The sequence below is a fragment of the Pristis pectinata genome, chromosome 21 (genome assembly GCF_009764475.1).
Source record: "Pristis pectinata isolate sPriPec2 chromosome 21, sPriPec2.1.pri, whole genome shotgun sequence".
Lineage (NCBI taxonomy): Eukaryota > Metazoa > Chordata > Chondrichthyes > Rhinopristiformes > Pristidae > Pristis > Pristis pectinata.
In genome coordinates, this window is record NC_067425.1 from 17,531,266 (window position 1) to 17,545,270 (window position 14,005).

Sequence of the window (14,005 nt, forward strand, 5' to 3'; positions counted from 1 at the left end):
AAAAAAAATCAACATTTCAACCATACTGCAATACTGATTATGTAGGACTTTTATACTTAATTTGAAACTACACATGGAATAAGATTTAAATATGTAGGAAACTTAAAATATACATTTCCCATGTTCTATCAAGCTTAAGTGTTAGAAGCTTGAGCACTGCATAGAGCAGCATCATGGAAAGGGTTTCATTGTAGCAACTTTTCTTTGTCACGGATGCTAGTCTTTAAATTTACATAACAGAGGATTATTAACTTTCCTTCTGAACTGTTTTCCCAGTGTGTTCTTGAATATACAAGGCAGAATGCTGGGTGGCTAATAGGTAAGTTTCTATAACAGAATGTTACTTACGCATCTGTGTACCCTGGGAACTTTCTCTTCCATTTTGGCTTCCTGAGTGGTTGGCCATCGTCATCAACAATGAAGTCATCGATATCTACATTAAATGCACAGTTTAAAGTAACCAAAATTTTGTTCCTTAATTCTTGTAAATGAGAGTCATGAAGTCATACAGCATGAAAGCAGGCCTTTCAACAATCAAGTCCGCACCCATTTACACAAATTTAATCCTATATTAATCCCATTTTTCTATTCCCTACATTCCTGCTAGGTTCCAGCTACTTCCTTGGTTTTGTTTCGAGATCAGAGTTGGATGCTCCTCAGGATATGTAATCTGCCCGAGCAGGCAGCACTGCAAGTGTGCTATACATATTTGCAAAAACGCTGCAAAAAGACTTCAAGATGACAGAGAATAACGACACACCAATACCTTAATTAGTAATTAGGAAACAATGGCACTTAATTTTATTTAATAGAAAACAAGTGAAAAATGTAAAGGTACGGAGGTGAAGATCTAGTTTTCTTTTGAATTATGAAACACAATTTCAGTGTGTAGTGTTACGAGCCAGGTTGCTACTTGGTGAATGTCCCTTTAAGGCACCTGGGTAGTAATGTGTATGTGGTGTCATCTGCAAGACGGCAAGACTATAACTGGAGTGTACTGGCTGTTGCAGACACAGAGAGCGAGAGAGCGCAAGAGAGAGACTGACTGCCGGTCTCTGTATCTATGGATGGAGAACCATAAGCTGTGACTGTCACTATACAATCCATGTATGGATTTTTGGAGCAATCTGTGGAGTCCACTTTGTCGTTAACCTGTACAGGAAAGCAGGTATATCTGTGGGTGGCCACGAATCGAGTGCCCTTGGTGTGGCAGATACTTTGGAACAAAGCAATGGAGGTCTTCGGTGATTGAGGTGTCGTATGGGTTCCATCGTGGAACTTGTGGATTTCGTAAATTCTCTCTACATTGTCTCTACAATCTACCGTGGATTTGCTCATCGTTCTACCGTATGACTTGCTGAACTGAACTTTGAGAACTATTCCTAGACTTGGGGTTTGTGAATTTGCCACACACACACTTCGAGTTTATATTTTTGGGGTCAATGTTGAACATCTAACGTTTTTATTTCTCTTATTATTATCAAGTAGTTATTAATAAATAGATCCTAACATCTATACATGGCTCGTTGTGTTGCTGGTAGGTAATAGTAGAAATTACAGCATTGTAGCAAGCCTTCTGGCTTAAGCTGCCTCTTTCAGTGTTTATGCTCCACATCTACTTTCTCCCACCTCTGTGGATCCACTCTTATGAAGTCTTTCTCCCCCTTGTGTTTATCTAATTTCCCCTTAAATGCATTCAAGTTATTCACATGACTATTCCTTGCAGTAGCAGATTCCACATTCCAATCCCGGTTTCCCCTGAATTCTTTGTTCGATTTTGTATGACTTTTTTCTATTTACTCCCATGTCAAAATATCATCACTGCTTCCTCCCACAACTTGCAAGTTTAAAGACATCTAGAAGATCAAAAATAACCCTTTTATTTTAAATCTTCTGTCTTTCTCTTTCAAATACTTATATTGCAAACCCTCACGACAGTGCGGATCCTCCCAACTTCCAGTAAATGTGATTGTGCTTCAGGCTCGTTTTTTGTTTATTAATAATTTAGAGCAGTCAAATTCAAAACCCGCCGCAGCAAAATACAATATCTGACCAATGCAAACTGATTGAAATGACTTGTCAAACAAAACACAAGTCACAATCAGCTCCCCATCAGTAAATGGCCCAACTACCAGCAATTTGCTTCCCCACAGTAACTGCGATAAATGATGAGAATTAGATTACATCAGTAACTAATAACATATTGTTTACCTTCTATAACTGGAGAGCTCCAGCACATATTAAAATATTCCCAAGCAAAGGGCTTCATGTCTCATTGGAAACATGCATCTTTAATGGAGCAGCACTTAATTCATTTTGTATAGGGGATGACAATTTAGATTTTATGTTCAAATCACTGGAATAGGAGTTGAGCCCAGAAACAAGAATACTTACAACCAGGCCATGCTTCATACTTAAATTCTACAAACTAGTTTTATTCCTGAACCAACTGAAATATTTGTATTAAATGTACTCAAAATTCTATTTTAATATAATTTCTATTTTTGTAACAAATGAGCTATGAGTCTAAAGTGATGTTCTTCCCTTAACAGGAATAGTTTATCCTCAGATAGAACAACTCAACTGCACAGATAAATAGAAATGCATGTCAGTTAGCACTGAGAACAAATAACTTTAGGGATTCCAAAATCAATTTAAGAAATCCAAACCTATTTGCTCCCTCACATCAAGAGGTTCTGTTCTAGTTGACCGCCAATTATTATTGTGGAAATAACTCAAACATACCCGATTCCTCCTCTTCTTCCTCCTCCTCTTCATCAGGGGCTACTACTGGTGCTTCCACCTGCTCTCCTTCTTCCCCTTCAAACTCTGGGAAAAGTTCATCAGCAATAGCCTCCTTTTCATGTCCTTTCTTGGTAGTTTCTTCTTCCTCTTCATCTTCATCATCAGATACTTTTTTCACACGTCGGAATTTTTGCTACAGATTAAGAGTTATTCATTAACTTTCAAACTTGAAAGACTATAAGCTAATTATCAAGAAAACTTTAAATCAGAGATGGGCTGCACTCAAGATGTAGTCAGACTTAGCAGCTGAGTGAATGCATTGATTTCTCCAGTAAAAGTCATTTATAATAATAAATTAAAAAGATCATATTTTTGTATTACATGGCTAATCTGAAGATGCTTAATTTTGGTACAACTGCTACCCAAGATATGAAGAACGCTTAATGATCAACAATTGCCAAGGAAATCATTTTTAGTTACGTATTCTTTTTTAAAATTGTACTAAGTGTAGTCCTTCAGTAAATTAGATTCTTAAAGTAGAACATTAACAGCAGCCTGAATGGATTCTCACACTGTTGGACAAAGGTAATTGGATGGAGGAGTTAAAAATCATGGGGATGTTCAGAAATATTTGTGACTGTGACCATAAGTATTAGCTCTCACTTTAAAAAGAAGTGGGGGAAATGTGTCTAAAACTTGCCCTAAGCTCTTCGAAACTTGCACTACTACTCAATTAGAAATTTCTCTTTCTGAGTGTGGGTTTAATTTGGTGGTTTCTTTTTTAAACAAAGAAGATCGCAGTTGAAGCCCACAATCTTTGGTTAACTTATCTATAACACAAGTTAAGGATCACAAGAAATGATTCCCACAGTGAAAACTGCAGAGGCTTAGAAAGCTGGGCCCATTCACTTTGCTATCCCTCAATTTCAAGGAGACTGGAAAAAACACATGAAAAAAGTCACCATGGGTCTATATTGCATTTCTTTTGAAAAATTCTTTCCATTTACTAAAACTGGGTAAAACCAGAAACCTTTCTGGTGTAAATCTGGTGCAAGGACTAAGTTCCCTGTTACGTGTTTCCTTTTTGCCTATATTAGATCCTCAAAACCATTTTCGACTTTGTGAAGCAACTGCAGATTTTTCCAAAAGGAACCTGAACAATCTCAGACCTGAGGAGATGTGAGAATCACAGAATGAAATGCCACACAAGTAGGCCAAGGGGGCCATTGAGAATACCCTAGAATTTTTACACACTATCCAGTTATTCTTTCTTGCTTGTTCCTTCCCTACAGCCCCATTACCTCATTTCCCTTCAAATAATTCAATTCTTTTTGAAAGTTTCTGTTGAATCTGCTTCCATGACCCCATCAGATAGTGCCTTCCAAATCCCAAAAATGTGCTCTAGGAAAAATCTGTTTCCTCTCACCACATCTGATTTTTCAGCCAATCACAGACTTATGTCCTTTGGTTAATGGCCCTTCTCCCATCAGGAACAGTTTCAGTGTATTTACCCCACAAAAAACATCAACTATTTTGAATATTTCTCTCAAATCTCTTCTCAACTTCCTCTGCTGTAAACAACCTCAGATGTTCTGGTTTCTTGATAATAGGGATGAAGGACTGCACTTGTAACTCTCCTGCACCTTAAGATATTGACATCTTTCCTAAAATATGATGTCCAGAATTGAACACACATGGGAATTAAAGTTTTATATGCATTACTTTTTTTGCATGGTATTCTTCTACTAATAAAGCCAATGATCCCATAGGCATTTTTATCTTCTCAACTTATCTTGCCACCTTGAGTGATTTGTGGATTGCACCTACAAGGTCACTTCCAATATACAGCTTAAAATTTTCTCCATTGAGTATATATTACCCACTCTCACTTATCAAATGATACCTAAGTTTCATCTACCATTTCACCAGTCCATTTCAGACGTCCTGAAATAAGTTACAATCCTGCTCATTGCATTGAGTTTCTTGATTTCTTCAGATTTTAAACTGTTCTGTAGATCCAAATTCAGCTCACTGATGTACATTTGATGCAATAATCTTGACTCCAGGAGAACACTAATGTGCACTTTTCAGGCTGAAAGAAAACTAATCATTCACCACTATTCTGCTTTTTGTTCTACAGCTAATTATAACCCCGTGGGCTTTAATTTTGTCAATAAATCTGTAATGTGAAGCCACATCAAATGTCTTTTGAAAGTTTGCATCACCTTCATCAGTTCTTTCCTTAACTCAAAGATTTGATTAATATAAATATAGCCAAAGCCATTTCCTAGACTAACTATTAACCACATAAGTGGTAAAGGAACTGAAGAGGTATTTTCCACAATTATCTTTCTAGTTTCTAAACGGATACTTTGCCTCTTGCCTGTTGGGTTGGGAGGTGTGTTAGATTATGTGGCTTTAGGCATCACACTTGTATAGAAAATTTGTATAGGGCCAGATGGCCTTCTGCTGTCAAGCATTTATACATGTACGTGTCCCTCATTTACGAATTTGTTTACTGAAGAGCTTTTTTATGTATAAAAACCCAAATTACTCATCAAATTTCCAGGGACTAGCAATCAAAACACAACTAAAGGCCCTAAGTAGAGGGCACTTTCCATCTGTCTTGTGTGATGGTTGTTCTATGCAGCATATTCGAAACTAATTGATTAATTGGTGTTGGAAAGCAGACAGATAAGTGTGCTCAAAAGTCAAAATTGTCCAGATAAATCCAAAGCTGAATCTGCTGAAACGGAACAAGGGAACAACTGAATGGAAGATGGACAATAGACAGCTGCAGAGCAGTGCAACAGTGTGGCTTTGAGAGTTTTATGGCGTGACGAGTTATAATTGAAAGACTACTGAATTCATATTTAAACTTTACTCACCACCACCATTCTTTCACTTTACATTTATGAGACTGCATCCAAAATCTCACATTTTAATTATAGTACGTCATTGTCATGGCTCTCAAAATTTTATTCTGTTTAATCTTGTGTGTTCTTCCAAATTCTAGCCTCTTGATCAACTCCAAATGTAATTGCTCTACCATTGGCACCCATATTTTCAGCTGCCAAGGTCCTCAGATCTGGGATCACTTGCTTAAACTTCTTTACCACCATGACCATATTGCTGAATCACAAAACTTTTATGATGAAGTTTTTTTATTATCCTCCCTAATATCTTCAAATTTTGTTTGCAATATTCCCGTGAAGCAAGTTGGGATGCTTTGCTTTGTTAAAAATGGTTAGAAAACAAAAATCTAGCATTTATCCATACCAGCCTGATCAAAAAAAGCCAATTCATTGTCGTATTGAATTGCCTTTTCGTGGTCCCAAATGAGGGTTTCTGAGATTTAGTTTATGCAAATTGTGGAAAAAAACATTTGTTAACAGTGTGCCTGCCTATAAATTTACTGATAGAAAGCAATTTGCCCAAATTAATGATTTAACTTTTGTTTCTCTGAACTTTTAATTCACCACCCAGTATGAATGGAACAGACTTGCAACCATGATATTGGTCTGAAATGCTCTGTAATTATACCAGCTGGAACTGAAGCAAACAATTATTGGCAATTTGGTATAGTTTTTGATGACAAAATTAACTTAATATTCACTGTTTACAGTATACCGTTATTGGAAGTAATAGCAAGCTCCGTTACTTCTCAATTCTGAATTATCAAAGTTATCAGTTAAAGCAAAATAATTAGTTTACCCTTTTGACTTTGACACCCAAGTTTTCCTCAATTAGGTCAAAATCATCATCTTCTAGCCTGTCATCGTAAGCTGCAGACAGCAAGAGGACAAATAACATTACAATCAATATGTATCACTACATTACTAAAATATTACACCATCTCTAAGATTCTGGTTAAAAAAATTAAGACAGAAGAATTAGTGAAACCTTCTCAGGTATTATCACTCTCCACCTGCCCAAGAGTGCCTTACATTCCCTTGCGAAACCTCCAGGGATGCTGACTGCCTCCTATCATTAGAAATTCATATATTCAATATAGTTTCAGACATTTCTCAAAGAAATGGGACACATTTTTAAAAAAACTCCTTTAAAATTCTTCAAAACATGGAATTAACTTTGTCCCAAGTATTAGCAATAATTGAAAGAATGTTTCAACATCTTACAGTCTGACTTTCTATCACAAAAGTAACTGATATTAATACTGACTTTTGCGTTTCCTTTTCTTAGTGATAAGGTCTGAACCTCCAGATCCTTCACTGCCTGCATCATCGTCATCATCATCTTCTTCCTCCTCTTCCTCCTCATCATCCTCTTCCACATCATCATTAATGAAGTCCTTTAAATTTCCTTGCTCATCTTGGTCATCTGCATTTTCATCTTCTTCCTCCTCTTCCTCTGCAGGGGCAAAGACAAAAATTAAGCATCTTGAAAAATGAGGTTTTCACTGCTATATTGCTGCTATGATGACTTAACCAAGCATAATAAACATTGTGCACTTAACATCATGAACTTGGTCTCCTGCTAGCTTCACCTCTGTGCCCATTGTTTCGGCTAAAAAGGTTTATCCTGTGTCACGGACCCTATCATTTGTCATAAGGGTTCCTGTCTTAATGTCTCTCCTCCTATTGTCACTAAAGACTCTTGCAAATTTCTACAGATGTATGGTGGAAAGACTGACTGGTTGCATCACAGCCTGGTGTGGAAGCTGTAATGCACAGGATTGCAAGAGGCTGCAGAAGGTTGTAGACTCAGCCAGCTCCATCATGAGCACAACCCTCCCCATCCCTGAGGACATCTTCAAGAGGCAGGGCCTCAAGGTGGCAGCATCCACTACTAAGATCCTCACCATCCAGGACATGCCTTCTTCTTGTTACAACCATCAGGGAGGTGGTACAGGAGCCTGAAGACCCACACTGAATGATTCAGAAACAACTTCTTCCCCTCTGCCATCAGAGTTCTAAACAATCCATGAACCCATAAACACTACCTCATTATTCCTTTTTTGCAGTGTTTGTTTTGTAATTTATAGTAATTTTATGTCTTTGCACTGTACTGCTGCTGTATTTACCAAATTGAATTTTTCTATCAATATCAGTTGAATCAGGTTCTCCCTTTTACTTACATCGATCTCCTTCTGAACTCTTAATATACAAGCAGAGATTCTGCAGATGTCACAAATCCACAAACAAAATGTTAGCAATCTTAAGTAGATCAGGCAGTATGACTGGAGAAAGAAAAACAGAGGAAATATTGCAGGTCATTGACCCAAATGTTAACTGTTTCCCTCTCCACATGCTGCCCATTTTCTGTTTTTAGTGTTTGTGAATTTGCAGCATTTCACACTTCCACAAACAAATCCAACATCATTATTAGGCACAAGTTGATATTTCAATTCTATTGGACCTAAATTAACTACCAGTAAGGGCAACTGGTCAGCAAACTCCAAAACTGGTAGAGAACTGTATCCATCATGCTCAATACATATTGGACCAAATGAAACATTGTAGTGTTGGGAGAACATGGGGGTTATCTGAATTTAATGTCATACACCTGCTTACACTAAAAAGACTAAAAGGAATCAGGAGTAGGATATTGAGCCTCAAATCTGCTTTGTCATTTTGTTGGGTCACAGTAGCTCAACCCTATTTATGCAGTCCAGATGGAGGGTCTTGACCCGAAACATTGACTGTCCATTTCCCTCCATGGAGGCCATTGAGTTCCTCCAGCAGTTTGTTTTTTGTGCCAGATTCCAGCATCTGCAGTCTCTTATTTATCCTATGTACTTTCATATCCCTTGTCACTGATGCCAACTAGTATTTCAGAGTCTTGCTTCAATTAACCTAACACCTACAGCTTTGAAGAACATTTTCCAGATTTCTTCTATCCTTTGCAAGAAAAAGGATCTCCCTGCGAACTTCCAGGGGAATTAGTCTATTTACTATGCAGAATCTAATTGTCAAATTAAATATATCAATCAAATCTACTCAATCTAATTAAGCAAACGCACATCAAAGTTGCATTAAGAATTGTCCATGTTACTTGGTTTTGCATCTTGTCATACATGCAAAAAGAGAAGTCATTTTAAATGGATGTCTCTGAATGACAAATCACAAGATTGATCTCTCGGACCCCATTATACCAATTGTACTACCCTTAGATTCTACTAAATTAACCCTTTAAATCATGAAATATCCACTGCAACCTTCTAAGGCCAAAGTATCATTCCAGTGACTTGGTGCCTACAACTGAATGCAAGAATTTAGAAGAGGCTTAACTGTAGCTTGTTCAAGTTGAGCATCATTTCCTTTGGAATTTCAAATCCTTTTCCAACATTGAAATATGTTACATCCATTCTTATAGTGTAGGAAATGCTCAAAATATCATAACACTTGGAAACTTGCAAAGAACTAAGCAAATTTTATATCAGTAATAAAAAGCCATGGCTGAATAGTACAATTGTAAATTTTACCCCTCCCAAAAAAAAGGTGCAATTTATCTGGACTTGCATGGGACAACAAATTAAGTCTGGGGAAAATATTAATTTAAGAGAGCACATCACACAATGTGCTCCTTGTGAGAGCTTTTCCCTATAGAACCACGTTTGAATTTCTGCAACATTTCCAGCTCAATTGAAAGCTAATACATTTTACTGATACACTAACTATAAAATCCATGGGTTATTTCAATGGGTTTCTTCTGTTACTGCTGAAAACCCCTAATAGATAAAATGATTTTTATTTTGGCAAGTTTTTAAAAAACTGGTAGTGGGGTCCCAGGTATCAATCTGGTGATTTGGCATCCCAAGATGTCCATTTAAAATGACTTCTCTTTTTCCAAGTATGACAAGATGCAAAACTGAGTATCATGGACAAATCCTTGATGCAACTTTGATATGTATGCAATGTTCTTCCCACATTTCTCATGATAGGTTGTTGGGGTTTTGCAACTCACCAAAGCTTCTACAACAACACTGCTGAATTCAGACCTCTACTACCTTGGGAAAACTGATGTCCAAATGGAATGTGACAGACGAGTTAAGTTTCTCACTAATGTATAACCCTCTGGGATATTGCTGGTGGGGAATTCATTGATGGTAATGCAGTTAAGTCAAGGGGTAAACATGCAACTTCTTATTGGAAATGGTCATTGCCAGGTATCGTCTGCTGGGGATACTACTTGCAATTTATCAGACTGCGCTGCAATATAGTCTAACTTTGGCTGCATGCATGATTGGAATATACAGCACTATAATCATCAGTGAAGATCCACCCCTTCATTGATGAAGGGACTATCGAAGGTAGAGTGAAGGTTATGCTGGACTATGCTGTAACACATTGTGATGGAAAACTATTCTCCAGCAGCTGATAGACCTCAGCTTCAATGTGTAGACAGGACTTCATCTCAGTGGGGTGTTCAGCATAGAATGGGTACTCAGAGTCATTTGCTAAAGGAGGATGTCAAGAGACTTTTATGGGGTATACAGTCAACACTCATGGCTACTCCCACCTAAATGTATACCACCAAGCTACTACTTTCAACGTGACTGTTCTGCAAATGACAGACAGCATAGTAACCAGATATGGTGATGGACGAATCTGCAAGACTCAATGAAAAGTATGATTATGGGAATTACAAAAGACCTTCTGGGGGACAACTCCCAATTTGAGCACATACATTGAGATGTCAGCTAACTAGGGTGAGCATTTTTACATTTCTCAAAACTGGCCCAAGGCTATTGGTATGTGGTCCCACTGGTTTATGTTTCGGCATAGAGATGCAACCAAAGTCTTGTAACAGCATTTCAGAGGACAATTAACATTCAACCACACTGCAGGTCTGGAATCACTCCAGCAATAAGGTAAGGGTGACATTTCGTTCTCTGAACAAGACTCAGGCAAATGTGGTATCAATTATGGTCTAGTATTCTTATGGTACTATTCTAGCATTTTAGTTCTGGGTTCTCCAGTCACAGATACTAAATTCTCCAGCTCCTGAGGCAAGATGTCAAAATGCATCTTGGGATTAGTCCAAACCTAAGGATTGAATGAATGGTGGATTGAACTGAGGGCCTGAATCTCCTTTTCTCTTATTCCTATGATGCTGAGTCTTTAAATAATTCTGGTTTATACAGAATCTGCCTCCAAAGTCAATCACGTTCAGATGAACAGGCTGTATATATTGTGAGGAATGAAACTACTTTTGACAGATATGGTTCCCTATTATACTGCTTCTTTATATTGTATCAAACAGGAAAATTCCAAGCATTTGTATTTACATTTCTTTTCTTTACAGTTCATTTGAACAGATGGTACACATAATGGGAAATGATTTGTCTTCCTCTGGTTCTTGAGATCCAGTAATACTAGAAACTACAACAAAAACATCACACTTAACTATATCAAGTTACCATTTTATTAGTTGTTCTTGGGAAGCTATGTTTCAATTTTAAATCTGCAATGAACAAACTTTTACAGTATTACCACTAACAAGAATTACTTTGTGTCCTTATTGCATTTTAACTGTGTTATAACTTCTTGAATCATTGAACCGCATTTAAACCAGACCAAGAACTAAAATAGAAGAAACGATTGCTAGCATTAAGAGATACGAATCTTTGAGACAGAGGATGTGACAAAGGCTACAGACACATCTGCTTTTATTTTTAGTTAATTAAATTCCAACTTTCCTTTACAATGGATCCAAATTAATTGGAAGGCCTGCCTTTCATATTGCTATTGTACAGTTTCTTGAAAAGACATCAGCTAAGAACTTGCAGTGGCAAACCTAATGCTGCATCATGGTTGCACATACCATCATCATCTTCTATGAACTTCTTGGGCTTTTTCTGCACCACTGATCCTTCTTCATCATACTCTTCCTCAGACTCCTCAGCTTCACTCTCCACAAAGTCAGACATGTCCGCAAGCCCTAAAAAGTGGAGAGGAAAAGATGCAAATGAAACAGTCTACTCGATACCCACAATAATTTAGCACCAAGGAGGAAAAGCAATGGCACATTTATTCTGACCAAATAGGACCACATTGAATGGATATCCTAATGAAAAACACTTTTATATTCGACAATAAATATCATGTGAAGCAGATATCATTTAAGGTATAAAGTTGAATATTTGAGCATCATAGCTTTTTTGCTGTTTTGAGGCAGGGCTGGTGATGTAGAAGAGGAAGGAATCTCACACATTAACCAGTTTGCTTGATTAAGGGATCCCTATCTGCGTCACTCTAATGCAGGTGGTGGGGACTGGAAGTCAAGCAGAATCCTAATCATAAAAAAACACGCACCAAGGAGAAGCGGAGGAGAAGAAAGAGAGAGATCGGAAAACAACCTGATAGAATGGCGTTACCCAAGTCTCTACCCAGCCCGCTTGGCCCCTCCGGCCCCGGCCTGCCCCCGGGACCTGCGCCCGGACTCTCCCTCAGCATCGCACCGGGGCCTTTGGAGCAGCCACTCCCGGCCTCTCCACCGGGAAGGTGTCCGGCCTCCCCTCCCCTCCTCCACCTGACCACCACCACCACCCCCGAATGCCTCCCCTCCGCCCGCCCCCACGACACCCCCTCCTCCCGCTCCCGGGGTCCCCCGACTCAGGCCCGGGGTCTTCGCCTCGGCCTCAAGGCCCGGGGCCTAGGCCTGGAATCGCCAGCCTCCAGCCGCTACCACGGGGCACCGTTAACCGCACGGCGGGCGGCGTTGAGATGCCGCCACCCTCGCCGGAAGAAATAACAGCATCAGCACCTCGATCAACGCGGCGAGAAACAAAACTCGGACGAACGGAGCTCCCGAACCTCCCCGACCTGCCCTGCCCTGCCGCTGGTTTAAAAATGGCCGACTGTGTGCAGCGGCAGCCCGTCCGCCCGGCAGCTGCAGACTGTGCCACACGGTTCCGCATGCGGGAATGGAAGATCCCCCCCACCCCCCGAAAAAAAACAAATATAACAAATCACCAGCAACCAAGCGCCGCCTACATGTCAGTTCTACCCAAACTCACCAATTTACCATCCCGAAGAATAAATTTGCATTTAATCTTTGCTTCCAATTGGACAGCCTAATCCACAGCCAGCATGAGTTTGGGAACAGCTACTTTCCTACAACTATCAGGTTCTTGAACCGACCTGCACAATTCTAACCGTATCTCAGCAAGGGAACACTATGGACCACCTCTTGCGCTGCCATGGACTTGTCTCTGTTTTTTTTGCACTAATCTCTTGTTTTGCACACTTTTTCTTCGCTGCCTTCTATAATTATATATAACTTATGTCCCGTGTGTTGTCTGGATCTACATACCTGTGATACTGCTTCATGCAAGTTTTTCATTGTAGCGGTATCTCACCATACTTGTGCACATGACGACAAACTCAACTTAACTTGATACCTACAAAGGGGCCATTTAAGAACGAGTTAACAGATAGAAAATAAAGAATAGGAGGAAATGAGTACTTCTCCGGTTGACAGGCTGTGTTTAGTGGGCTACTGCAGGGGTCGCTACTTGGGACTCAACAATCCACGTCAATAATTTGGCTGTGGAGACCAAATATAACATTTACAAGTTTGCTGACCACGAGAAACTAGTTGGGAATATAAGGACCAATGAGAATACAAAAAGGGGATACAGACAAGCTGAGTGAGAGGGCAATTGGAACACAATGTGAAAAAATCTTAGGTTATCCACGTTGGGAGAAAAAAACAAAGATGTTGAGTATGTTTTTAATGTTGAGAGATTAAGAGGAAATGTTGATATTCAAAGAGAGCATTAACAATGTGGCCTGAGATTGGAACTACTCACCACAGCTTGGAGGAATAATTTGAGGCCACAATCCATTATGTTGCTGTATTGATGCTGTAATGTGATATTCACCTCCTCTTCCATATCTAATAATTCTAAACCAATACTTTAACATTATTGGTCAAATTTATGGCATTCATTACTTCCCTAAAGCAAGGGCATATATTGAATAGTGTTAGAAAAACGTTATGTAGCCTTCATTCAGAAAGATAATACAATATCCACAAAACAAAGGGTACGTCGATTTCTTGTTTAAATATTTTCTTCATAACCCATTCGTTAACACCAATAACTTGGATTTAGAGAATATGGTCAAATATATAAATTTCGGCACAGCTTTGTGGGCCGAAGGGCCTGAATTGTGCTGTAATTGTTCTACGTTCTAAATATAAACAATGTATGAACAATTGGTTCAATAATCAACAGAATATAAAAAGAAATTTTAATTTTGTAAGATTTGTATTTACATAATTATGAAATTAT

At 38.8% G+C, this 14,005-nt stretch overlaps 1 protein-coding gene across 2 annotated transcripts in view; it reads right to left on the reverse strand.

Moving 5' to 3' along the window:
* The window catches only part of supt6h (SPT6 homolog, histone chaperone and transcription elongation factor), a 54,825-nt gene extending 41,717 nt beyond the window's left edge, over positions 1-13,108 (reverse strand). Inside the window, exons 1-6 of one of the 2 annotated variants that reach the window (XM_052035448.1) lie at positions 13,024-13,108; positions 11,533-11,649; positions 6,928-7,116; positions 6,460-6,530; positions 2,746-2,938; positions 349-433 (exon numbers count right to left, since the gene is read on the reverse strand). In XM_052035448.1, coding sequence (XP_051891408.1) covers positions 349-433; positions 2,746-2,938; positions 6,460-6,530; positions 6,928-7,116; positions 11,533-11,638 — 644 coding nt within the window. In that variant the 5' untranslated portion in view covers positions 11,639-11,649; positions 13,024-13,108. Of the gene's footprint in view, positions 1-348; positions 434-2,745; positions 2,939-6,459; positions 6,531-6,927; positions 7,117-11,532; positions 11,650-12,474; positions 12,642-13,023 lie in introns of those variants that run through there. The other variant, XM_052035447.1, reaches the window with a different exon arrangement.
* Positions 13,109-14,005: the final 897 nt, after the last annotated feature.